This window comes from Corticium candelabrum, chromosome 16 (genome assembly GCF_963422355.1).
Source record: "Corticium candelabrum chromosome 16, ooCorCand1.1, whole genome shotgun sequence".
Lineage (NCBI taxonomy): Eukaryota > Metazoa > Porifera > Homoscleromorpha > Homosclerophorida > Plakinidae > Corticium > Corticium candelabrum.
Window position 1 is genome coordinate 5,437,330 of NC_085100.1, and position 24,805 is coordinate 5,462,134.

General features: G+C 41.5%; 4 protein-coding genes across 4 annotated transcripts; 1 reads left to right on the plus strand and 3 right to left on the minus strand.

Moving 5' to 3' along the window:
* The first annotated feature begins 73 nt into the window (after positions 1–73).
* LOC134192250 (ubiquitin-conjugating enzyme E2-17 kDa) lies at positions 74–785 on the plus strand. Its single transcript, XM_062660966.1, has one exon. It carries the CDS (start codon positions 138–140, stop codon positions 579–581), a length of 444 nt encoding a protein of 147 aa, XP_062516950.1. The 5' UTR covers positions 74–137; the 3' UTR covers positions 582–785.
* A 504-nt stretch (positions 786–1,289) lies between these two features.
* Positions 1,290–18,040, minus strand: LOC134192249 (solute carrier family 12 member 1-like). The gene is made up of 11 exons (XM_062660965.1): positions 17,779–18,040; positions 17,645–17,713; positions 17,518–17,583; positions 16,214–16,320; positions 16,060–16,148; positions 8,023–8,274; positions 7,850–7,958; positions 6,977–7,063; positions 1,723–1,786; positions 1,598–1,665; positions 1,290–1,528 (listed from the first exon to the last, which is right to left on the minus strand). Exons 2-11 carry the CDS (start codon positions 17,690–17,692, stop codon positions 1,393–1,395), a joined length of 1,026 nt encoding a protein of 341 aa, XP_062516949.1. The 5' UTR covers positions 17,693–17,713; positions 17,779–18,040; the 3' UTR covers positions 1,290–1,392.
* A 1,747-nt stretch (positions 18,041–19,787) lies between these two features.
* Positions 19,788–22,439, minus strand: LOC134192071 (uncharacterized). Its single transcript, XM_062660751.1, has one exon. The coding sequence runs from the start codon at positions 22,243–22,245 to the stop codon at positions 19,981–19,983; it is 2,265 nt and encodes a 754-aa protein (XP_062516735.1). The 5' UTR covers positions 22,246–22,439; the 3' UTR covers positions 19,788–19,980.
* A 16-nt stretch (positions 22,440–22,455) lies between these two features.
* LOC134191787 (uncharacterized) lies at positions 22,456–23,615 on the minus strand. The gene has a single exon (XM_062660410.1). The coding sequence runs from the start codon at positions 23,554–23,556 to the stop codon at positions 22,456–22,458; it is 1,101 nt and encodes a 366-aa protein (XP_062516394.1). The 5' UTR covers positions 23,557–23,615.
* Positions 23,616–24,805: the final 1,190 nt, after the last annotated feature.

The following is a 24,805-nucleotide window of genomic DNA, read 5'->3' on the forward strand; positions in this document are numbered from 1 at the left end:
ACGTGAACAAAGTTATTTTTAATTAAACGCCCCGGAAGTTACTAACTTGGTGCACGCAAAGCATTGTGGGATGTATGACGTCATTGTTCGAAGCGAAGTGTCCTGCGACTTTCTCTGCTGACTAGTCGCGACGAGTAATGGCACTGAAAAGGATCAACAAGGAGCTACAAGACTTGGGCAGGGATCCTCCAGCTAACTGTTCGGCGGGACCCATTGGGGATGACTTGTTTCATTGGCAAGCGACCATCATGGGCCCCCCAGATTCGCCATATCAAGGAGGTGTGTTTTTCCTCACCATCCACTTTCCAACAGACTATCCCTTCAAGCCACCCAAAGTAGCGTTCACAACTCGTATCTATCATCCGAATATAAACAGTAACGGCAGCATATGTTTGGACATTCTTCGATCACAGTGGAGTCCAGCACTCACTGTATCCAAAGTTCTCTTATCCATCTGTTCTCTTCTCACCGATCCCAATCCAGATGACCCTCTTGTACCAGAGATTGCCAAGTTATACAAAACTGACCGTTCAAAGTATAACGAAACGGCCAAGGAGTGGACCTCAAAGTATGCAATGTGACGACAGGGACTGTCTGTGTTAGGAGGGAATCATACGAGTCGTACGTATGTATTGTATTGTTAGTAGTGTAGTTTCATTGCGCTGTCGTTTGGCGCTTCTGAAGTAGACTGTCAATTTTGTACTTGCTGTACGTGACTGTAAAGCTAAGGTGAATAGGTAATGCCTTACATTGCATTCTTTCTTGTATGAGAGCTCGTAAGTGTATTCCGTTGCGTCTGTTGTCGTCGCATGGATCATAGCTTGAACGTCACAGTGGACTGGATAGCACTTCCTGCTTCAGGATCTGGATCACCAATCATTCTTCATTCACCGTCCCTTCCACGGCTAGGAGCCTTCTGAATACCACGGTAAGGATTGTTGCGATGAATTACGCTATTTTCATTTTAAGCGCGCTTGTAAAATCTATCTAAAATCCTACTACCTTTTCACGTCACGAGTTTATAAAGTCGTCGAAGTTTGAGTTATGACATACGGGACATCAAATTTTCCCATATCTACGTATGTTACATCCCGTATAAATATCCTACAAGCTTTGCTTACATTTCACTGTTCTGGTAAGAAATGCTTTTGCGAACGTTTCGTCCATTGTCTCTGATTGCCACGTGCATGCGCGTTTAGGGAATACACCGGTCCGTGATTGGGCCACACAGGAGGCGTGGCACAGCCGCAGACCGGAAGTGGGTTCAACCCGTGTACACACTCGTCAAGTCTCGTGACTTGTACAAAGTCTTGTTTGATATGACTAGTAGCTGAAATAGATAATTGATCCATCTAGGCATCTAGGAATGAGTAAAGTTTGTATTCAATTCAACTAAGACTGAAAAGTAAGTACGCTTTGTTGATTGCCCCTGACAAACAAAATGGGTGGCAGTTTACAGGATATAGTCTCCAACCAACTCATGTAGAGAATAGATGAGCACGTATTCTTTCTTGGTATTGGCATTGTCCTGTGGAGCCACACAAGACAATTCATCAGTGAATAGAAAGAAGAGGATGGTGATCCGCTAAGCACTCACACTACAATAAGCTTGGCATTGGTGGAATGCTGACGAAGCAATTCTCCAAGTCGTATATGACGGAAAGTCTGAATGGTGCGAGAAAACATATAGAAAAAAAACAACAATGTTGGGAACAGAAACACCTTCTCCTTGACATCCTCTCTGTTTGATTCTTCTCCTCCAGGTAATTTCATGAATTCCTCAACACTAAACCAGAGTGCAAAAGTCATTATCCAGGTAGAAGTAATTAAGTAATTAATACTATTTTAAGAATTAATTGATTGGAATACATGTAATACACAACATCAGGTCATTGTACACAAATGGCACATAGCATTTGCATGAGTTGTTTTAAATTAATCACTTGTTTATGTAAAGTGTAATCTCCTGAATCCATTCAGGTACAAGTAGCAACCTGGTAACTAAGGGTGCGAACATTGGGTTTGAGAAGAGATACCTCTACAGTCTACGACTCTGAAACTATCATTTTAATTAACTAGCCTGTTATTGCATTGTTATGTGCTATATTTCAACAATAACTAGAAATTACCCTTTTTATAGAAATATCAAAACACAACAACTATAACTTAACTACTACAATACCAGCAACACAATGCTACAACAACAATGTGGTTTTGATCTTGTCCCATGAACACACAGAATTGCCCCTCCTAATGGAGCAAAACTTAGTCTGCATCTAATCATAGACACTGTTTGTGCATAAGATGTATTTGATTGTCTGAAATGACGAAAAATGTGGTAGCTTCTCTTTGCCCATCCCTCCAGTGGAAGAAAATAGTAGTGGAGTGAAGCTTCCCCCTTCAATCTCTAACTCTTCTGCCGTATGCACGTTTCTTGTTTGTGGTTCCTGTACACTTGTTGGAGGTTGGGACATCGGTAACTTGATGCGTTAGGATAGAAGACCCTAATGTCGAAAAACGCACGTTCACCTCTTTGCGAAACGCCACCTGCAGATACGTCTAGTCGTGCTTCATCATCAGAATTTGCAGTATGCCACTGTAGACTTTCTCCAGAAAGGGGATGACCTTGAGGCTCTATAGCAACATCTGAACAGATTTCAGATAGCAAATCTGCTGTGATGTCTCTTACCTCATTGTGTCTCAACGTTGGAAAACTGCCTTTACAGCAAATCATTGCATGATCAATTCCAAAGGTTGACCTGCAAGGGTAGTGCAATGGAACTTCTTTCAATGGCCATCCATATCTCAGACACAAAGCACCCCGAAAATCAGCTTTAGGCAGGTGGTAATCATGTTGCTGAATAGGTAGTACAGTCAACCTACTAGATGCTTCTTTTTCGGTCGCCAGCTCTATAGATCTTTTAAATTACCTTCCTCACATTTGTAAGAAATGTTAAAGAAAATGTTTATGAGTTTCAATCTGTCACCTTGCATTTTGAGGTCTAAAAAATTAAATCATGATCTACAGTTTTCTCTGCACACTTTTACACACTACTAGCTGAAAACTAAGTTTTCATCTCACACCTATCTATAGAAGGAGACGGATAAGATGGTCATCCAAAGTACTAGTAGATCTGCTGTCTCCGGGGTTTACTTAATCATCTCTGCCTGCATATATATATATATATATATATATATATATATATATATATATATATATATATATATAAATGGTCAAGCAGTTCTATCTGCATTGGAAACATTTCCAGCAGGCTCTAGCCCAGGCTTTTCTCAGTTGTAAGCACAGCACCGTTTGGATGCCATCAAAGGGTCATGTACACCAGATGCACAGGCATGTTTAGATAATCTCACACGTTTCATTTCGCTGTCACTATCAGGGAAAGTGGATGTAAGCATTTCTCCATGGTTGTCAGGTGCACCATTGACTGCCTTGAATAAGAAATCTGCAGGGATACATCCGATTGCAGTTGGAGAATTGATTAGACATTTAGTCAGTCGGATCTGCTGTAGAGCAGCCAAACCTCGTTTACAAGAAGTATTCTTACCGTATGGTCAAGTTGGAGTAGGTGTACGTGGTGCATTGGAGGCAGCTTTTCACAATTTCAAGTCTTACATCACTACCAATAGCTTGAGAGAAAATCTATGCTGTTTCAAAGTCTATATGCGGAATGCATTCAACGAATGTCTCCGTGAAACACTTCTCCCATGATTATGTGAAGAATTTCCAAAAATATTTGCATGGGTGCAGTGGTGCCATAGTTCACCAGGAGAACTTAGGTTCGGCAAACATCGCATCCTATCAACTGCTGGCACTCAACAAGGAAACCCACTAGGTCCAATGCTATTTTCCATGGTATTACTAGAGTCTCTGGACAACATCAGCAATGTTCATCTGTAGCTATAGTACCTGGATGATGGCACATTTATTGGTGATTGAGACTGCATCTCTTCTCTATTAGAATTGTTCTTAGCAAAAGGTCCTCGATTCGGTCTTCACATCAATCTGGATAAATGTGAGATTTATTGGCCATCAGGGAACAATACGTTTTCTCAATTTCCTACTGAAATTCATAGGCTTACTGACGGATAGGAAATTGCTTGGTTTACCAGTGCATGAGTCAGATATTTCTTTCAAAATGTGGTCACTAAGCAAATAAACAAAGTCCTTGATATTCAATCAAATCTCAACAACATAAACGACCCCCAGGTTGAATTACACCTTTTGTGCAGTTGTTTGAGTGTCTGTAAGTTCAATCACCTTTTGCGGACTGTAACACCTGGTCTGACAGACAGTGAATTTTCTCGTTTTGATAGAGGTTTGAGACAATCTCTTGAACTAATTACTCACTCAGATTCCTCAAGCAACACTACCAATTCGCACAGGAGGTCTTGGTCTCAGAGAAGCACTAACCTCATCAGTGGCTGCTTTCATAGGAAGTTGCAATACCACACAAAACTTGATTCAGAGTCTCTTAAGAAAGGCAAGCAATTTGAACACCGAATTTGCTGAAGAGGTATTTTGTCCTGATTTTCAAGTTCAAAGCAAAAATGAAGCGTACAGTACCGTATTCGCCCGTAATAATGCCCTGGGCATATAGAAAAGAAAGACTTTTTTGGGCGTATACTAGGGCATGGGCGTTATTTTGGTCCTAGGCGTACGCCTGGTCACAAAATGCTGTCGTTTGGCCAGTCATCATCTAAATACTTGAAGACAGAAATACCACAAATGCTTGCAATTATCCATTTGCAAGATCAAAGGTACTGGTATCCATACAGCATCAACATACACGCAGAAACTAAACACTATACACACGTGGTCGGCCTGAAGCCCGTCAAGAGCATCAGGGCCGGTAATTGCAACAAAGACATGAGTCTAGCAGTAAGTACTTTCACTCGGCACTGACACCAGCTCATCAAACGCCCACAAACAGAGACAAATGTTGTGTGGACCCGATTTTGTTTTGTCTACGCATGCGTATCCTGGGCTTATACTTGGGCATGGGCGTTTTTTCGGGCTGAAAGTTCTGACCTGTCACACATGGGCGTATATAGGGCATGGGCGCTATTTCGGTATGGGAGTTATTACGGGCGAATACGGTATTCTTGGAAAGAAATTGCCTGCAATGCACACTTTGGATCTCAAGACAGCTTCTCAGCAGAATATTCAGAAACAGATACATTACAATGTCTTCAACTCCTTATCGAAAAATGGGAGTTTAAGAGACAAAGCTCGTCTAAACACAATTTCGTAGAACCATGCGGGGGCTTGGTTGCAGGCATTACCCAACCCCAATCTAGGCCTCACCATTCCTCCACATTAATTCGTAATTGCGATCCAGACATGGCTCGGCATTCCGATGTTTCCTCTTCCACCATCTTCCGTTTTATGGCACTACAATTGATCCGTTTGGTGACCACCTAATCAGCTGCCCTAGAGGCCTGCTACGTATTCAACGTCACAATGCTCTTTGTCAAGTAATATTCCAAGCTTTGCTTGTTGAAAACAAGCAGGTCAAAAACAATATAACTGGTCAGGTTATGATTCAAGCAGACCAGGAGACGTATATCATCCAGAGTCATGGATGGTCAACCTGGATATTTCAATCTTACAATAAGTAACTTTTTACAGCTTTCCTATATGTTGAAAGCAGCGATCAGTCCTGGTGCAGCAGCAGAAGCAGCAGAATGTGAAAACAATGCCAGGCATGAAGCCCGATGTTACCACAGCAAGTGGTCTATTCTATCCACTAGTTTTTGAATCTCTGGGCTTATATCATCTTTCACTCTGAAGACTTTGAAAGGAATATGTTCAAAAACATCATCAATCAGTGGGAGACCGTTTCCTTTATCTTTCAAGAACATATTAGAACAGCTGTCTGTAAAAATACGGTGCTACAACACCAAGTTGTTACATGCACGTATGCAATTAGAAGTTTTAGATGTTCATAGTTGGGATTTGCCTACTTGACTTGGAGATATGTTGGGAGTGATGTTGAGGTATTAAGGTATTGTAAAATATAATATAAAGAATTATATATATATATATATATATATATATATATATATATATATATATGTAATGTACTGTAGATGATATGCATGAAGTGTATGGTGTAAAGTGGGTAGATGGTAAACGTAATGCTTGTGACAGGAGTTAGGGATACAAGTTGGTGGTAAATCGACTAAACTAACACATTAGCCAGAAAAGTCAGGCGGCCCGGGTGGGATTCGAACCCAGGTCTCCTGCATCGGCAGCTGGGTATGCTAACCACTACACCACGTTGAGCGGCTCTCCTGAACACGTGGCATGTACACACCTCTATTTATAGAGGTTTAGTCAGATCACACTCATGATGTGTTCGGTGGTGTAGTGTTTAGCATATCTAGCAGCCGATTGGGGAGAGGTGGGCTCAAATCCCACGGGGAAGGGGGAACCTGACTTTTCTGGGTAACTATACTTGTTAGTTCAGCCGATTTACCACAACTTCTTTACATGACATATGTATGTATGTACAGTACACTTCCTTCCATAAGATATCTACCTATACAAACATCCTAAAATTGTGAAGGTCTTGAAGTCAAGCTTTAAAACGTGTGGATTTTGTTAAATCGTGTTTAAAACAAGCACGCAAAGTGAGCCAGCCAGCGTACACAACACACTCTTTAAAAAAGAACCCCTACTTCTGATGGGCGCGTTGTTAACATGTGTTATCTACTTGAGCTTGACATAGCTTGTGTTTTCTTCTCCATGTGAAATCGAGAAATGCACAGGACGTTTACGAGACTTCCTATTCATACAAGATGCAGGCATACAAAGTGAGCATGCGCAGCTCTCATCCCAGCACAGATAGCATTTACACGACATAGCTGACCCGAGTCGGCGGAACTGGCCCTGATACAATTGCTGAGCCAAGCCAGCAGTGCTTGGCATAGCTAGTGAACTTACATCACTCACCTTTCACTTGATGGTCGACTTTTCATTTCAGACAACATAATGACACTTGAAAAGCTAATTCTGAACTTCCTTAATAGAGATGTCATCCTATAATAAGCAAAAAATCATCTGATGTTGTCTCTTCAGTATACCATGGTAGATATTACCAATTACTTCACATACAAATTCTTAGTCGTTTAGTGCTGTACATTATGCACCCACAGCTGACAAACTCTTAAGTTACAAATAATTAATACTATGCAGCGTAAACAAGCAGAACATAAAGGTTGTTGATACTACGTGTTTCAATTCTAGCTTGTAGCACTACGACCTAACTCTGAATCAATACAACAAACACCCAGAAAGTGTCAACACACAGTCAGGACATGATGTCATCCACACGAATTGCCAATCTAGTAGATGAATAAATCAAATAATCACTAACAAAGAATATACATAAGCTTGAAGTTCAGAGTGCTACTGATGCAGAACAGTGCCCCTATCTGTAGTCTAGTTGCACCAAGTATGATGTTCAATTCAATTGTCAGAATAATACAGACATTATTCTCAGCTTTTCCTACTGTAATTTTTCACAAGTTATTTGCACAACAAGTTGTCTGTAAATGAGTCGGACTATGGAGAGTCAGGCTAATGTGTTACCCTTACATGTTTATTTCAAACCAGTACTTATTTCTAATCACCACAGAGTGTTATAACAATACATGTAACATAAATGTGTGGGTAATTTATGGCATATTGTTAACAATACCATCAGCAATTTGAGGCCAAAGATTTGAATGATAAAAAATAAACAAACAAATCAATAAACCCAAATTTGAGAAACTATCAATCTTTCAACAATCTCATATACTGTAGCTGTGTGGCTGAACGAACCTAACTTCTTCTGTTGACAGCTGCTCAGTAACAGGAGCAAATATCCTTATTCTGCACCGACTCCATGACGGACTTAGGGACAATAAGTGAGGAAGGAGGACAGTCAGTCCTAAGGCACAAAATTTACATAGCAAAGTTATGCCACGAAACTGTACAGAGACTGTAACACTTACCACCATCATCATATAACCACCACACATCAATTGTGCCCTTCGGCTGTCGCTCAGAGAAGTAAGATTTCTGCTTCTGCATAAGCGTAGACAAACGACCATCCCGTGAGTTTTGTTGAGAACTTTCGTTCAAATTGGTTCTGCCAAGATCACCATGAGGTCCTAACTGAGACCTTAGCTTTTGTCCCAGCTGCTTAGTTTCTGCTCTCTCCATGGTATCATTCTGTTCAGCTGAAATGCCAGCATCAACAAGCTCTAAACAACATTGGTCTCATCATTACCAATTACACTTCAACTGCAAGTATAAACATCTATTGCATTCCCTTTTTCAAACTGCAGCATCGATCATTTACCATAATGGTTTACACAATACAAGCAAACTACAAAACAGCTCCACCTATTGTTCTGTTCTTATAATTAACAGTCAAATCTTGATTGATTTGACTTGTATTCAAAAAAAGCTGATTCAGTGTTATCAATGTGTTTTCTGTTGCTGCTGCTACATAAAGTGGATTTAAATAAGCACATACATTAATCATTGATAGTTGGGCTATAAAAGAATAGTTTTTAATCATGAAACATCAATGTCAATTTAAATACACATTGACAAATTTTGTTTATTCTAAATTTTGCAATCTCTGCTCTTAAGGTGGTGGACAAACACCACAGTTTGAGTCATCAAGAGATGCATTATGTCATACAGGAATGTTGGCCTTAACTGCAAATGCCACCTAACCAGACACAATACTTTACCTTATGTGTGAATTTAGACATTGATAATGATGATTACCACTGACTCTCTATCGTTTCTTAACCCTTTATGATTCTTACTGTTCTTTTGTACAAAAGCAACAGGTGCAGTGTGCACTACTTGTTGCTGCTCTGCTGACATGCAGAAATCACACAGCTCTATTGCTGGAAAAACTGGAAGAAACTGTTCTAACACCTACCATCATAAAAAGAGCCAACGCTGTGGAGACGTTATGTCGACGATATATGTGCAATTGTGCACAATAGTAACAAAGATACCATTGCCGAGTGTTTGAATTCTTACCATCCATCAATTCAATTTACAACAGAACTAGAGACAGATCATCAACTTCCATTTCTTGACTGTTTAGTTAAATGTAACACCACTGGAACACTAGACACATCAGTTTATCGAAAACAGACCACAACCAACAGCTACTTACACTATCGTTCTGCTCATCTGACATCAGTAAAAGCCAGAATTATTAATGTATTAAATGTCTCCAACACCAAGCAGAAGACATATGCAGCACGGATGAAGAAAAAACTTTGGAAATAAATAGAAAAACCATTTTTAAATGCAATGGATATTCAGACTCATTCATACAAAAACAACTAATGAAAGCACGGAATCAAAGCAAATGGTGAACAACAAATGCCAATATTACTCAACAAGTCAGACGTCTATGCAATAAACTTAACATCAAATTAGTGAGTACACCAACAACAATGATTCGGTCATTACTATGTCATCCAAAACATCCACTTATACCATCTGAAAGAGTGAAAGTTGTATACTAAATAGGTTGCAAGAATTGTGACAAATTTTATATTGGAGAAACGAGAAATCTGCAATTGACACTGAATGAACACAAATTAGCAATTCAACGTGGCAACACCCATAACAACGTTATTGCGGCCCACTGCTGGAAAACTGACTACATGACAAATTGGAAAGAAGAAAAACATTAACAACTGAAAGCAAATACTATACTAAACAAATCAAGGAGGCAATTTGGATTAGAAGACATGGGACATTAAATCAGGATGACGGTAACACCTGTTACGTAACGTCATAGTACTGTTACGTCAACAGTACTATGACGTAACAATTTAAAGCACAAGAATAGTTGGTAGACAAACGTTTAATATCTTTTTATTCGCTTAATAAAGACCTATAAGTCAAAACGTCCCGATTTGTCAAATATTATATACGGTGCACATCTGTCGGTGTGTGTGTGTGTGTGTGTGTGTGTGTGTGTGTGTGTGTGTGTGTGTGTGTGTCTGTGTGTGTGTGTGTGTGTGTGTGTGTGTGTGTGTGTGTGTGTCTGTGTCTGTGTGTGTGTGTGTGTGTGTGTGTGTGTGTGTGTGTGTGTGTGTGTCTGTCTGTCTGTGTGTGTGTGTGTGTGTGTGTGTGTGTGTCTGTGTGTGTGTCTGTGTGTGATATACTGTAGATGGTACGCATGATGAAGGGTATGGTGTAAAGTTGATAGATGGTAAATATATATATCATGTAAAGAAGTTGGTGGTAAATATAATATATATATTTTATAACACAACACTTTATAATAGATATAGAGACTAACTATTACATCCACCCCAACAAACAAGCACCATCCCCAACAAAACAAGACCCCAATTATTCTACATATGTAGTCAAATCCCACCTGTCAAACTCAGTTTGTAGCAAATATCTACGAATTATCATTCTAGCATTGTGTTGCCACAATCGAACAGAGAGCTGCTGCAAAAGGTTGGAGAATGCTTGCTGTAAATCAATGCCATTATAGGTCGTAGTTTTGGCTGCAATAGTTCTCAACGTCTGAAGATTGCTTGAGTCCAACAGCCAAGAGATTCCAGCGCCAGAGGGTAGAACAGTCCTCCACATTTTAATACCAATTGCTCGTGTTTGTAATCCTTTCCAATTCTCCTCCCCTTGCAGCGGCTGAAAATGAATGACATCCAGCTGTGACTGTAGTGCCTTTGCGTTGAAGTAAAAAAGCCAAGCTCATCAGTGCCTATATGATTTTTAAGTTGTACAGAAAATCTATCTCTTTCCCTAATTTCACCTGGCAAAGTTGGAGTTTGAGAAAAAGAGCTTTGAGTGGTACACAACTTCATCGAATCCAAACTGGAAACATTTCTAGAGCTTCCTGCCTCTAACAAACGCTGAACCAGGTCACGTGTAGCATTGCAACTGCCTAGAAAAGCAGCTGATGATGATACCAAGGCACTTCGTAAACCTAAACCTCCAAATCGTAGAAGCAGAGTTGCTTGCATCCAAGCTGGATCTGAAACAGACGAATTGGTTATTTGACATAGTGAATGTCTCATGCCAGAATCAAAACGAGAAAGCTGTTCAGTAACAAAGTGACCAGGAATGGTTCAAAGTAGGTGGTTACATTTGCAAACGCTTAGACAACTCCGTAGTAACTGGATTGCTACCTGCAAATTCTCCAATTCTAGTAATATACTTTGAGCTTCTAAAACCTTATCCACACAACTACCAAAATACTTAATAAAGAAATCCTCTGGACCAACAATGGGAGATCTCAATAGTTCAGCACCATAAACAGAAGTGTGAACTCGTCTCACATCTGAATCAATTTCAGGAAAAGTTTGATTTCCAGAAGGTCAAAATATCTAGCATTTTTTAGATTTAGAGACAGACCAAAACTCGGACCTTTCGACATCAAGGATTGCAACAACTTTGAAATAGACTTTCTAGTACCAATAAATGTACCATCATCAAGATACCATACAAAGATGTAAGCCTTCAAGAAACCAATCTCATCTATGAGCTCTAGATTGACCAGTGAGAAAAGCATGGGACCCAAAGGGTCACCCTGTTGTACTCCAGCCATGGATGAAAACCATGGATGAAACCAGCACATTAATATGACCACCTTAATATGACCACCTTACCCAAGCCACTAAATCTGGAAACTCTCGATGAAGACGGAGAATACCTCTCGATGACACTCATTAAAAGCATTTTTATGTCTATTTTAAAGCAGCACCACTCTTCAATATGACCATACTCTTCAATGTAGGAGCATATGGAATGAACGGCAGCTTCTAATCCACCTTTAACTCCCACTCCGACTTGACCGTAAGGAAGCAATACGTCAGGTAACCTTGACTTTATGGCAGAGCAACAGACACAACTAGTCTTCGCAGGACCTCACCTAAGACAATTGGGCAAAACACCGCCAGACTTTTTTCAAAAAGCTACTAGAGGTGCACCTATCAACCAAGAAGCAATATCAACATGTAAGTTTTCAGACAAACACTTAGAGATACTAATCTTGTCAGATTTTCCAAACAAAGCTGTGCATCAGGAGAAATGGTACCAGAGATTAGCACCAATGAGGTGCTAAGCCCATAATCTAGAAGCTTCTGGACTTGAACCTTTGGAAAAGCTTTAAGAGGAGCAACAATAGCAGCAGAATCAACAACCAAAGATAGTGGAATGTCATCAGAAAAAGATGAAAGGTTGTGGATTGGCTGACGACCAACCAACTCTTCAAAAGCCTCATTACCATCCGAAGACGCACATCCCAATGAACCCAAAGAACGCATATATATATATATATATATATATATATATATATATATATTTGTATATAATACAGATAACACAGATAACACATATCCGCCCTAAGGACAGAAGCACAAAAAGTCATAATAATTAGGCAGATAGTCACTAATCAGTCTTGAATTGTACTGCCATAAACGAACAGATAACTGTTCGTGAAATTGCCTGGAAGCTTGGCCCAGAGACAAGCCAGATGATAGAAGAGACTTCTTGACAATTGATCTCAACACCTCCAGACTATGTGTAGCCTACACTCCGTATGATTCCACCACAAGAGGGTAAAACAAACAGCCATAACTGGAAACGTTAGCAAGATGGCGTTCATCTTTGTCCACTTCCCCAGCCTCAGCAGCAACACCAGCTTTTATGGCAGCATTAATAAGGTGAGAGGGAGTGAATGAATTCCTCACGGAAATGTCGAAATAAGCAGCCTTGCCTAGGGAAAAGTCGGGATGGAAAACGTCACCTGGTCTTGTCATAGAATGAGAGGAACAGCGTTGTTCTCGACGTACATTGGAGTTGTCTAAGAGCAACCAGTGGAAGATGACGTCAAATAAGGCATCATGTCACTTAATCCGAAGAGGACCACAGCCAAGAGCATGGTCACCAAAAATGTCCAATTCATGACCGCACACACAACAAACTGAGTGTGGGGGTGCTGGAAAAACCGGAATTCCCAAACGCAAACGCAAAGAAGAAGTCACAAATTCACGCGGAGACATGGCCAGGCCTAGACTTGAGTTGGGGATTGCCCTCAACCAAGCCCCCGCATGAGGATATGCGACAGCACTGAAACGTGCCTGTTCTCGCAGACTAACAAGGCTGACTTTAATGCTGGATCTCAAAGCATCATCCAGAGCCTTCTGGAAGGAATGTGTGTAGAAGAAACAGAGGACGAGACAGAACTAGTAGGTGGTAAAAGACTTGCAAGATGTTGCCGGCATTGCACTTCACCAGGGAAAGAGGAAGAATGCTGAGTCCAATCATTTTCTTCATGTACCGGCATGAACGCTTGAGTCATTAAGAAGACGGAGAGACAACTGCCGAGAAGAGTTGCAGCTGCCAACGAAAGCTGCAGATGAAGATCTAGAGGCCTCACGAAGACCTAGACCACCCAAACGAACTGGAAGAGTTGCCTGTTTCCATGCCAGGTCAGAGACCGAAGAAGAGGATAAAGCCTCTAAACTGTGATGACGACCACTGTCAATATATATATATATATATATATATATATATATATATATATAGATATCAATGTATTCTTGTTGCAGAGAACAACTACCTGTTCCCTGCCAAAGTCGGGAAATCCAGCCATTGGAGCAGCTCCAGCAGAAATGGCAGATTTAGCAACTTACGTCGACTGCATGGTGTTTCTTATCGAAAACGTCAAAATACCCTGGTTGTCCATCAGCGAAATGTGGACGAAAGATATCTCCAGGGCAGCTATTGGTGTCTGAACCACAACATTGCTCGAGCTGAGCACCTTCGTTATCCACCAGTAATGCATGATATATGATGTCCCTCAGTGCACCGTATTTCATATACGCAATTTCCCCCAGACTTTAGTAAAGGTCAAGCAGGTTTTTTTGTTTTGATGGTAAGAAATAGTCTCTTGCTTACCTTCATAACCAGTGCTGCTATCATGCTGGTGCAGCAGCTGAAGCAGTAGAAAGTTCAAAGACATTCGGCATGAGGCTCTTGTGGTGGCTGTTGGAGGATCCTTCTTTCCCCTTTTGGTGGAGACTCTTGGTCTATGGACACCTTTCAGCTTAAAGACTCTCCAGTCTATCTCATCCAAAATCTCTGAAATCAGTAACATCTCCTTCTCATATAGGCATATAATAACTTAATGCAACAGCTACCAATAAAGCTGTGGTCTTTTAATGTTAATGCTAGAATGATATTACAACATTTGCATTTAGAAAGTGTAGATTTGTCTAGTTGGGATTTACCTACTCTTGCTAGCGTAGTTACTTGACTTCGGAGTGTTGGGTTGGGTAGGGGGTATTTGAGGATATATATATAGATATATATATATATATATATATATATATATATATGGTGTGGTAATTGAATTAAGTTATGACTATCATCAGGAAGATTAATTGATACGTCGTAAATATATACATTTGCGTGAATATATATAATCTATAATGGTAATCTACCGCCTCTCCGCGTGTCTGACTACGTCGTATTCCACGTACCTGTGGCTAGTGAAATTCCTGCGCGCGACAGGCTGGGTCTGCCTATTTTCCCTAATTTTGCAGAGGAATGTGATTGTGTAATATAGCAGTGGATACCACCTAATCGCATGTCAAACAGGCAGTGGTCCTGTCTGGCTACATGAGTCAATAGCTACTGTGTGGTTCGAATGCCTCGGAGATCTTCACAAACCTCAAAGCTGAGAAACAGATATTCAAATAGCAATAACAGACCGCACATTACAGTTCTTGATGCATAGTGTGGTTGGTGCCAGATTTGATTTAGACATTGCCTTGGCACACCCATGGAGTTCTGATGTATTCCCTAGATCTGGTCATACAGATGGTGCTGCTTGGAGATAAGAAAGAAGAACATTAAATACAGCTCTGAAATGAGAGTTGGTGGTGTCTCTGTCAAATTATGCCTCTCGTCACGGAACGTTTCGGCAGATGAGGTTCCGATGGTCTCAAATATCTACAACATCTGTCCAAATCATCTGTTGATGAGTTAGAAAAACCAAACCCAAGCAAATTATTAGACCACTAGAGAAAAACAGTCTCAGTTCAACTCCAGAAATGTAATAGTAACAAAACCATCATCAAGAAGGTCTCCTCACTGTCTAATGACAATGAAAGCCTTAGCAAATTAAAACCGTTGTTTGCTAGATAAATGATTGCTAGTGCTGGTCCTTTTGAGAGCCAAACTATCTTTTAGGTCTATTTTCATGTAGTAAAAACTTATTATAATCATTGAACTTTATTCTTAGCTTGCTGCTGATGGTTATTGTAGTTATCATTGTTCAAAATATAGAGATTGACAAACAGACAGACAGACAAATCAGCTTTTTATAGGTATAGAGATAAACCTGTCCCGCTCACTAATGTGTTCTCTAGAATAAGCTCCACTGTGTAAGAAAGGGCTAGTTATATATAGCTACTATAAACATGACAAGTCTTTTTTTTCCACTACTCTACTTCTCATTAGATACCGTGCTAATGCTAAGGCAACTACAGTAATATGCCAATATAATAGTTTATTTAATGTGAGTACATAGCTGCATGTACCCTTATTAACTCAAGGGGGGTTACAGTAATACCACTGTGGACAGCTGGCTAAACCAACAATAGCACCAAGTGATGCCCGGCCAATTGGAATGTAGCGCATGCACTCAATGTTATCACTGGTGCTAATTAGTGTGCCAGATATCAACAATCCCATATGCCAGTTAATGTGTCCAGCCCCTTCTCACACTCTTCATGTTAATTATCAGGTACCAGTATATGTGTAGCAGCTATTCCATAACCTAAGCTAGCAGCCTAGGTTTACTGCTTAGTGCTTCTTCATTTAGTAATAGCAGCATCCACATTAGAGACTAACGTTAGAAAAACTGCAAAACAGGTTCTTAATAGTGATCATTGACTTTGGAGTCAATCTAATATAGGAGTATACAAAAGTCTAAACAAAAACTTGGAACTTCTATGGACACTGACCAGCAAGCTGTAATGGCACAGATGCATCACCATATAATCCATCAGGCATTCTCAGAATAGCTACTCCAAAGTTCAGATCAAATGCATCACTGTAGAAATATGAAAATCTATTCACAAACAACAGAAAATCCTTCAATATACAACATAAACTTACTGCAATATGTCAACATATTCATTGACAACAGTTTGCTCTTGTAACATCCACTGATTCTTGTATCCTAACATTAGAGTATTCGGTCGCAGTTTACCCAAACCAGCAACCTAGATACAAACTAATCAATCCCTTTGAAGTGATAACATTGTCATTTGTGAAAATAAAATTTACTTTCGAATGCATGCATGCAAGCAGGTGTGTGTGTGTGTGTGTGTGTGTGTGTGTGTGTGTGTGTGTGTGTGTGTGTGTGTGTGTGTGTGTGTGTGTGTGTGTGTGTGTGTGTGTGTGTGTAGTGCTGTAGCTCAATCGGTTAGAGAGTGCATTTCAAGAATGAAAACATCCGGGACTTTGCAGGGTTGCAGGTTCAAGTCACAGTGATGGAGAGCTATGGCATAATTTCCTTAAGCAAGAAACTTACACACAATTGCTTCTCTTGACTCAGGAGTATAAATGAGTACCTGGACATTGACTGGGGTGGACACGACCGCTGGCTTGACAATAACGTCATGCAGCAGACGGGTACACGTGAGCTTTGGTGTCCAGTCCCAGAGCTGCGCCATTGCCAGTGCACCTGGATGACTCTGGCCAAACTCCAGGTGGATTCTAGCGCTGGCCCTAAGCCTCCACGTAGCACATGGAGACCCAGTCTCTTGAGGCAGGGGAGCTATCCCTACAACTGACCTTACGGTCAACATTGAATGACGTTTGTCCATTTGTGTGTGCACGTGCGTGCATGCGTGAGTACATGTGTGTGTGTGTGTGTGTGTGTGTGTGTGTGTGTGTGTGTGTGTGTGTGTGTGTGTGTGTGTGTGTGTGTGTGTGTGTGTGTGTGTGTGTGTGTGTGTGTGTGTGTGTGTGTGTGTGTGTGTGTGTGTGTGTGTGTGTGTGTACCACATGTGATCAGAACCAAGTTCAGTCACTGCGCATGTTTTGTAAACTATTTCATATTAAATTCAAGGTCACATTTTCTTGTCTTATAAATTCAAAGAGGTTTTATATCGTGTATGCACACACACACACACACACACGCACACACGCACACATGCACGCATGCATGCACGCACACACGCACGCACACACACACACACACACACACACACGCACACGCACGCATGCACACACGCACACATGCATGCACACGCATGCACGCACACACACACGCATGCACACGCACGCACGCATGCACACACACATGCACGTGCACACACACACACACACACACACACACACACGCACGCACACACACACACACACACACACACACAAATGTGGAAATCAATTTCTACTAATAGTATTCCACTGACCTCCATCAATGACTGTATTCCTTGCCTTAGACTATGTGAAGTAACAACTGAATGAAAAGCCTTCAACTAGAGTAACCATTGTGCAAAGTCAGGAAAGAGTGTAAATTAATATCACATTTCCTATTACCTTTGCTGATTTTATAAAGATATCTCTTTTACATGTTTCTCTTGCCATACGATGGCTCTCAAATGGTCCCTGTCAGAAAGTACACAAACTGCACTGTTCAAATACAACCAACGTCAACAAGCTAGACGACGCACCACCAACACTTGCCCGCATGTAACAGCACCAACATTCTTATTGATCTGACATGCAAGTAGAGATAAGTCTGGTCGAGACGATGGTAAACCAGTTAGAACAAGCAACTGCGGTCTAACATACAAACAATCACAGTCAATTCTACCTTATGATTATAACAAACTTTTTTCTTGCTTTCGAGACATTACTGTCAAAAAGTACTTCCAAACTGCATGCATTCAAACAGAATTATAGATCTGTAGCCTGGTGTGGTGTGTGTGTGTGTGTGTGTGTGTGTGTGTGTGTGTGTGTGTGTGTGTGTGTGTGTGTGTGTGTGAGTGAGTGAGTGTGCATGTGTGTGTGTGCGTGTGTGCGTGTGTGTGTGTGTGTGTGTGTGGTGTGTGCATGTGTGCATATGTGTGTGCATGTGCATGTGTGCGTGTGTGTGTGTGTGTGTGTGTGTGTGTGTGCATGTGTGCATATGTGTGGTTTGTAGCTCAATCAGTTAATTTGTTAGAAAGCGTATTTGAAGAATGGAAACATCTGGAACTTTTGGGTCATGAGTAACTCATGCACAATTGCCTCTCTCAACTCAGGAGTTGACTGGGGGTGGACAAGACCATTGGCTTGGCAGAACACATGCAGCACGGTACGTGTGGGCTTGAGGTCCAGTCCCAAGATTGCACTAAAGTCTGTGCCCTTGGATGCTCTGGCCAAATGCCTAGGGGTACGTTAGTGCAGCCTGAAACTCCGAGTACTACCAGAAGCCCACCTACAAATAGGCAGGGGTGCTATCTTCAGTACTGAAGGGCATATCCGTTTGTCCATTTGTGCGTGCATGTGTGTGTGTGTGTGTGTGTGTGTGTGTGTGTGTGTGTGTGTGTGTGTGTGTGTGTGTGTGTGTGCGTGTGCACGTTTGTGTCTGTGTCTGTGAGTGTGGTGCTGTAGTTCAATTGCTTAGAGAGTCATCCTATGGAGTCAGTACATCTGGGACCTTGCAGGGTTTCAAGTTCAAGTCATAGTGATGGCAAGCTATGTCATAATTTCCTAAAGCAAGAAAATTACACATAATTGCTTCTCTCGACTCAGGAGTATAAATGAGTATCTGGTCTTTGACTGGGGCCCTAAGCAGCCATCGGCTGTAATGTGACATCAGCCTCTGGGGTCCAGGTAAGACTTCGAATGCTCACACCACAGTTGGCTTCACAAGCCAGTGCTCCTGCAAGTACCTGGCCAGGCTCCAGGAGATAGCTAGTGTAAGCCCAGAGTTCTCCTGAGTAGAGCACGAGAGCCCAGTTGTTAGCTGAGGGCGTCACAAAGAAATTGGCAACCCCTGATTTCTTTAGGTGTATGTGTCCTTGTCCACACATATATGTGTAAGCGCATGTGAATGAGGCTGAGTCATATAATAAATAGTCTAATGTTTCTTACCTGTCTACTACAGTTCACCTACCATTATAACAATATTCCCGCTTCACACCAAAATATTTTTATAAAAGTAACATTGTTACAGAGGTAACTGGTTTTACGAAAATTTATTGATTTTGTTTTACTGAAATCTAACATTATAATGGTAGCATCATTATAGAAGTTATCATTACAAGGGCAGGTGTACTGTAGTGAATCTCACTAAAATGTGCCAAAATTGGTTCATATGTACTACTACTACTACTGAGAGACATAGTGTATTTGAATAAAAGTACTACGTACATATACTATGAATACAATATACATACACTAATGTGTCCACAAAGTTTATTACTACGACTGTAAGGAAACACAACAACTAGGTAGCGACATTCTGCATGTACTACTACTACTACTACTACTGAGGCTTGCCTCACTAAGTAGGTTGTGACGTTGACTTAAGTGGGTTTGTTTAATTGAATGGATTGATATAGTGTTGTGTTGAGTGCCGTTGTAGTGGCTTTTGTAGTATGGGCATGACTGGTGGATGGTTTTGTTGAGTAAAACCTACCTAACTACTACTACTACCACTACCACTACCACTACCACTACCACTGAGAACTGGTGTATTTGAACAATCAAACGGCATCTGCTAACACACTACTACTACTACTACTTGAATAAACTACTACTACTACTACTACTAATAATAATAATAAAATCTCTACTACTTTTTTCAAAATACTACTACTGTATGTAAAAGCTTCCTCTATAGCAACAAGTTTCTAGGTTGTAACAACTTTGAGATAAACAGTCTTCTATAATCTACTTTCTGCTGCTTCCAGCAGAATGTTGAAGTCCCTTGAGGTTCTGTGAAGCTTGGACCTGCATCCTCGCAAACACATCACGCAGGCCCGAAGGAGTGCAAATGACAGTCGACATCTCAGCCAGTTGATAGTTGTGCTGTACTCGGTGTGGTGCTTTTCCGATAAAAGTGAGGCTAGTCTTTTCAAAAAAATAGACGTCAGTTTACTGCATCCTCCAGTGCATGCTAAAATGATTGGCGTGAACGATGAAAGCTCCACGTTATTAATTCGTTCCTCGTATCGCCTTTTCTTCTCTTGTTCCTGCCGTTTATATAATGACGGGATCTGCACTGATTTGTAGGATGAGGCATTAGGGTTGAAGACCCTGACGTCAAAGAAAGTTCGTTGGAAGTGCCCACCCCAAAATCCACTGACAGCAATATCAAGTCTGGCATTTTCGTCAGAGGTAGTACAGCGTTTTTGAAACACCTCGCCGTTGAGAGGTTGCAGAACGGGCTCTTTGTGTACATCGTGGCAAACCTCTGTCAACAAGTTGGTAAATAAATCGCGGACCTCGTTATGGCGGATGCTGGGGTATCCTCCTGTTGGACATGACAGAGAGTGATCTACTGAGAATTTAGATCCACATGGACATATGTCTGGGAGGTTGGACGGATGCCAACCGTATCTGAGGCACAGGGCATCCCAAAACGCAGATTTGTGCAAAGTGAATCCGTGTTGCTCTAGTGGGATTGCGGTCAGCCAGCAGAAGGCACCCTTCTCACAGGCCAATTCAACTGAACGTTTCAATTCCACAGATAGATCATTGACAGTGATTTCAGAATGAGACTTTTGTGCTAGATGTTTTTGCTGGCGAATGCTAGCTTTCATAGAATTCTGCTTGGTAGGAACGTTATCCAGGTTTGTTTCTTGTTGCACAATTCGGTTGACCAGTGGCGCACAAATTAACTTTGAGTATTCCAGCTCACAAGTCAACGAACGTGGATCTACAATTCCAAGGCCGCCTAGTCGAGGTGGTAATGCAAAAAGCCTTCTCATCTTGTCTCCTGGAGTACTTCTATTGGTTATGGCGGGAATCAGTTTGGATCGTAACGCCTCCTCCAGAGGATTAAGGTACGCTGCAAAGTTTTCATTGGTTCTGAGTGCAAATTTCCAGCGTCCAATCAGACCCCGTGTGAATATCGAGTGAGCAGCTTGTGGTTGAGTTTGGGCAATGCAACTGAGTCGCTCTACTTGTAACTTCCAATTGGTCACCTTTTCTTGCAGGAAGTTATTGCAGAAATCTTTGTTTCCAATAGCAGCTCCAAGGTACTTTTGTCCTTCTGTAGTAATGTTGATATTGGTATTTTCAAAGAGATGTGTAGCTTTGTCAATATTTCCTGATTTCACTAGCAACCATGACTTTTTGGGATTTGGAAGATACCCAAACATAGCACCTAAGTCAACCAACCTGTTCCACCATTTATGTAGACAGTCTAGCGAGCCTCCAGCAGCTGCATCATCTGCATACCATACCTGCTTTGTACCATTCGTCTGCACACTCTTTAGAAGTGGAATTGTGGCCAGAGCATACATTGGCATCGCTAAGGGATCTCCTTGAGTTGTTCCTTCACTAGAAAGCAACGTTTCTCCACCTACAAACAATGAAGAAGGTTGTCGATACGTGTTGGCCAAGATTGGAAAGATGGCTGGGCAGTTGACAGATATGTTAGCCAGAGCAACTTGACGGTTCAAAGTATTGAAAGCATTGGTTGCGTCTACAAATAGCACGGCCTCTGTTTCATCTTCATCATAAATACCTCGAATAGCGTGTATGGCAGCCTCGCATCCGACGTTCTGACCAGCACAGAGTTGTAGGGGTCCGGCTACGTTCAAAATATCTGACTTTACCACACTCAGGACAGCCTTGCTAATTATTCTACGAAGTGTTTCACAAACTCCAATTGGTCTGACACCAGGTCTCTTGTCCAGGGGTATTAGCCGGCAAGCAACCAGAGCCGAAATCCCACTCGGGTCGATAAACTGCGTTGCAATCCTGCGAGTTGTTGAAGCTATTGAGTCACAGAGATTTCTAGACAAGACTTTGAATCCAGTGCACAAACGCCTCCATGCAGCCGCATCTAAGCCTGATGGACCTGCAGCACCCTGGCATTTAAGTGACATGGCACGAATGAGATAGCCATCAATCTTGTCGAAGAGAATGGGATGTGTAGGAGGTGCCTGAGATTTGGAGTCCAGGACAGCTTCCTTAAACATAGGAGCTGGGTCAGGGTGTTTGTCTTTCAGAACATCTCTAACTGACTTGTGAGAGCCAGGAATACATTCGTCTAGTTCTAGCAAACCACAGTTGTCCTCATCTGATAGGAGTCGCTGGGCAGCATTGATATTTCCCTTTTGCAACAAAAGTGCAACTTTTCTTGATTGATCACACTCTCTATCCTGAGGACAATTCCGAGTACTGTGGCATCAAAGATGAGACTGGATCGTTCTGCCTTCTGCAATCAAACCTCCTATGTCACCCTTTTTCCAGGTTTCCAATCGACGACTTAAACAAGAGGAGTTCTGTTGTACACTGGATCTAGTGTGAGGTCTTTGGAGCAACAGATGAGGCATGAGCATAGCAGCAGTTATTGCGACTGACTCGAGATCAGATTCATTTGCAAATGCATAAAATAGCCTTGTAAGTTCAGAAACGAAGTGTCCACCAGAGGATCCGTAAGGCACTTGAAATAAATTCCGTTTCCAATGAACGACTTCACGATATGCTTGGTCTATCTGATCTTTTATATCTGCTCCAGGTACATCACCCCAGTTGAAATTAGGAGGCAGTAACACTCTGTACTGAGGGATAGCTGGCAGGTCAATGGCATCACTAGATTGATCTTGAGAAGCTTCATGAAGAACGACTTCTTGTTGTGTGACAGACTGATATGCAGTTCCAGTCTCTGCTGAAATGACTGGAGGAGCTTCCTCTACTTGAACCGGGCTCTTTGAGCTACCTAGCTCCCTGTCGTTCATGCTGACAATTCTGCGTGCTCTTAGAGATGCATTCCTCATTGATTCCACTGTCTCCGCAACAAGTACACTCCTGCTGGGCGAGTGACCTGAGTAATCCAGAGCCGTTCCATAACTAGTAGGAAAAGCGTTACTCGGATTTGTCTGCTGAAGCGGCGTAGAAGCTGTGGACATCTGCTTATCCGAACAAAGAGACTGAGACTGACGTTTTTGTGATGAACATTGTGTCAAATCCTTTTGAAGTGCCTCAGAGTAAGACATAGGTGTCTGAGATCTTCTAGAAACTTCTAGAGATTCACGTGTGTCACATACCAGAGTGGTGGTGACAGGTTGATCCATAGGTATCTTGTTTGAGGACAGACTATCACAAGAGCCAGAACGAGACACTGACGACTTTGATGCATTCTTTGAATCGTGAGATAAAGGTGACGACTTCCCATTCATGCACCGGCCGTGGTTTCTGGGATTGCAGTTCTTACATTCAACTCCTCGCTTTGCGCAGCGGCAATTCTTGCACCGTCCACTGCTGTTACACCAGCAGCACTTGGTCATGACGTAATTGACCAATATAGAGCGTTTCGAAAGCCAAAGAATACGTCAACTCGAAGAGCGAAATTTGAACCAACCGCCAGACTACACGCATGCGTATGTTTTGCATATGTTGCGTACAGTCCACTACCACTACCACTACCACTACCACTACCACTACCACTACCACTACCACTACTACTACTACTACTACTACTACTACTACTACTACTACTACTAGCTTTGCATTGCTCCAATCAGCAATTATGTGCATTCGCGGCCCAAGATCTTGTACTTACCATCCCATTGATGTAAACACTGTCAGGCTGATAACCAGTGAGGCTCACCTCACTGAGTAGACAATGTTTTTAATTTTAGTGTTTAGTAATTAACTGTTAGTTATTGTTATGTAGTAAGTAGTTAAATTAGCAAACATTTGTTATGTGCTCAGCTTTCTTGTTAATGTTGCGGTTTATGTCATAGTGCCACTCTACTACTACTACTACTACTACTACACAAGACAAACAATTAAGCAAAGGTACTGTACGCAACATATGCAAAACAATTACATTAAACACATATTTCATTCTATAATTTAACTACTGCAAGGTAGTCTACTCTCAGCCGAAGCCAAGAGTATGTCTTTGTTGATAGGTGTTCTTGTTCTGCAGCCTCTGAGACACCTGATGGATGCGCGTAATAAGGCAAAGCCAATGCGACATCTTATCCAGTTGATGGAAGTACTGTAGACAATGTTTTGTTTCAAAGACAGTAGAGACCCTAGTCTTTTCAATAATGTTGAAGTTAAAGTGCTGGCACCTCCAGTACAGGAAAACACCAGGAAGTAAAAGAGACCTTTCCACATTCGTTTCACGCTTTCTTCATAGCAATGTTTCTTCTCTTGTTCGTGGAGTTTGTAGCAGGAAGAGATTGCAGAAGACTTGTAAGAAGGAGCATTAGGATTGAATATTCTTACGTCATAAAAAGTTTTTTGAAAACGACCTCCCCAAATCCACATGCAGACACATCTAAGCGAGCTTCGTCTTCCGTCAAGTTGTTGCGCTGTGGTAGACTCTCACCAGAAAGGAGCTGTAACTTGGGCTCTACTTCAATATCACGACAAACATCAGCGAGAAGACTTGCTATAAGATCGCGTACTTCGTTGTGTCTGATTGTTGGGTATCCACCAGTTGGACAGGCAAGAGCATGATCAATCATGAATTCTTACCACAGGGACAAATATCAGCTAAACGAGGAGGCAACCAACCATATC

Coding starts and splice junctions, on each gene's coding strand:
- LOC134192249 (XM_062660965.1), bottom strand. CDS start 17,692: ATGGCAAGAGAAACATGTAAAAGAGATATCTTTATAAAATCAGCAAAG. Junction 17,584..17,644: donor TCTTTATAAAATCAGCAAAG/GTAATAGGAAAT, acceptor TGGTTACTCTAG/TTGAAGGCTTTTCATTCAGT. Junction 7,959..8,022: donor GTGGTTATATGATGATGGTG/GTAAGTGTTACA, acceptor TTTGTGCCTTAG/GACTGACTGTCCTCCTTCCT.
- LOC134192071 (XM_062660751.1), bottom strand. CDS start 22,245: ATGTTTAAGGAAGCTGTCCTGGACTCCAAATCTCAGGCACCTCCTACA.
- LOC134191787 (XM_062660410.1), bottom strand. CDS start 23,556: ATGACCAAGTGCTGCTGGTGTAACAGCAGTGGACGGTGCAAGAATTGC.
- LOC134192250 (XM_062660966.1), top strand. CDS start 138: ATGGCACTGAAAAGGATCAACAAGGAGCTACAAGACTTGGGCAGGGAT.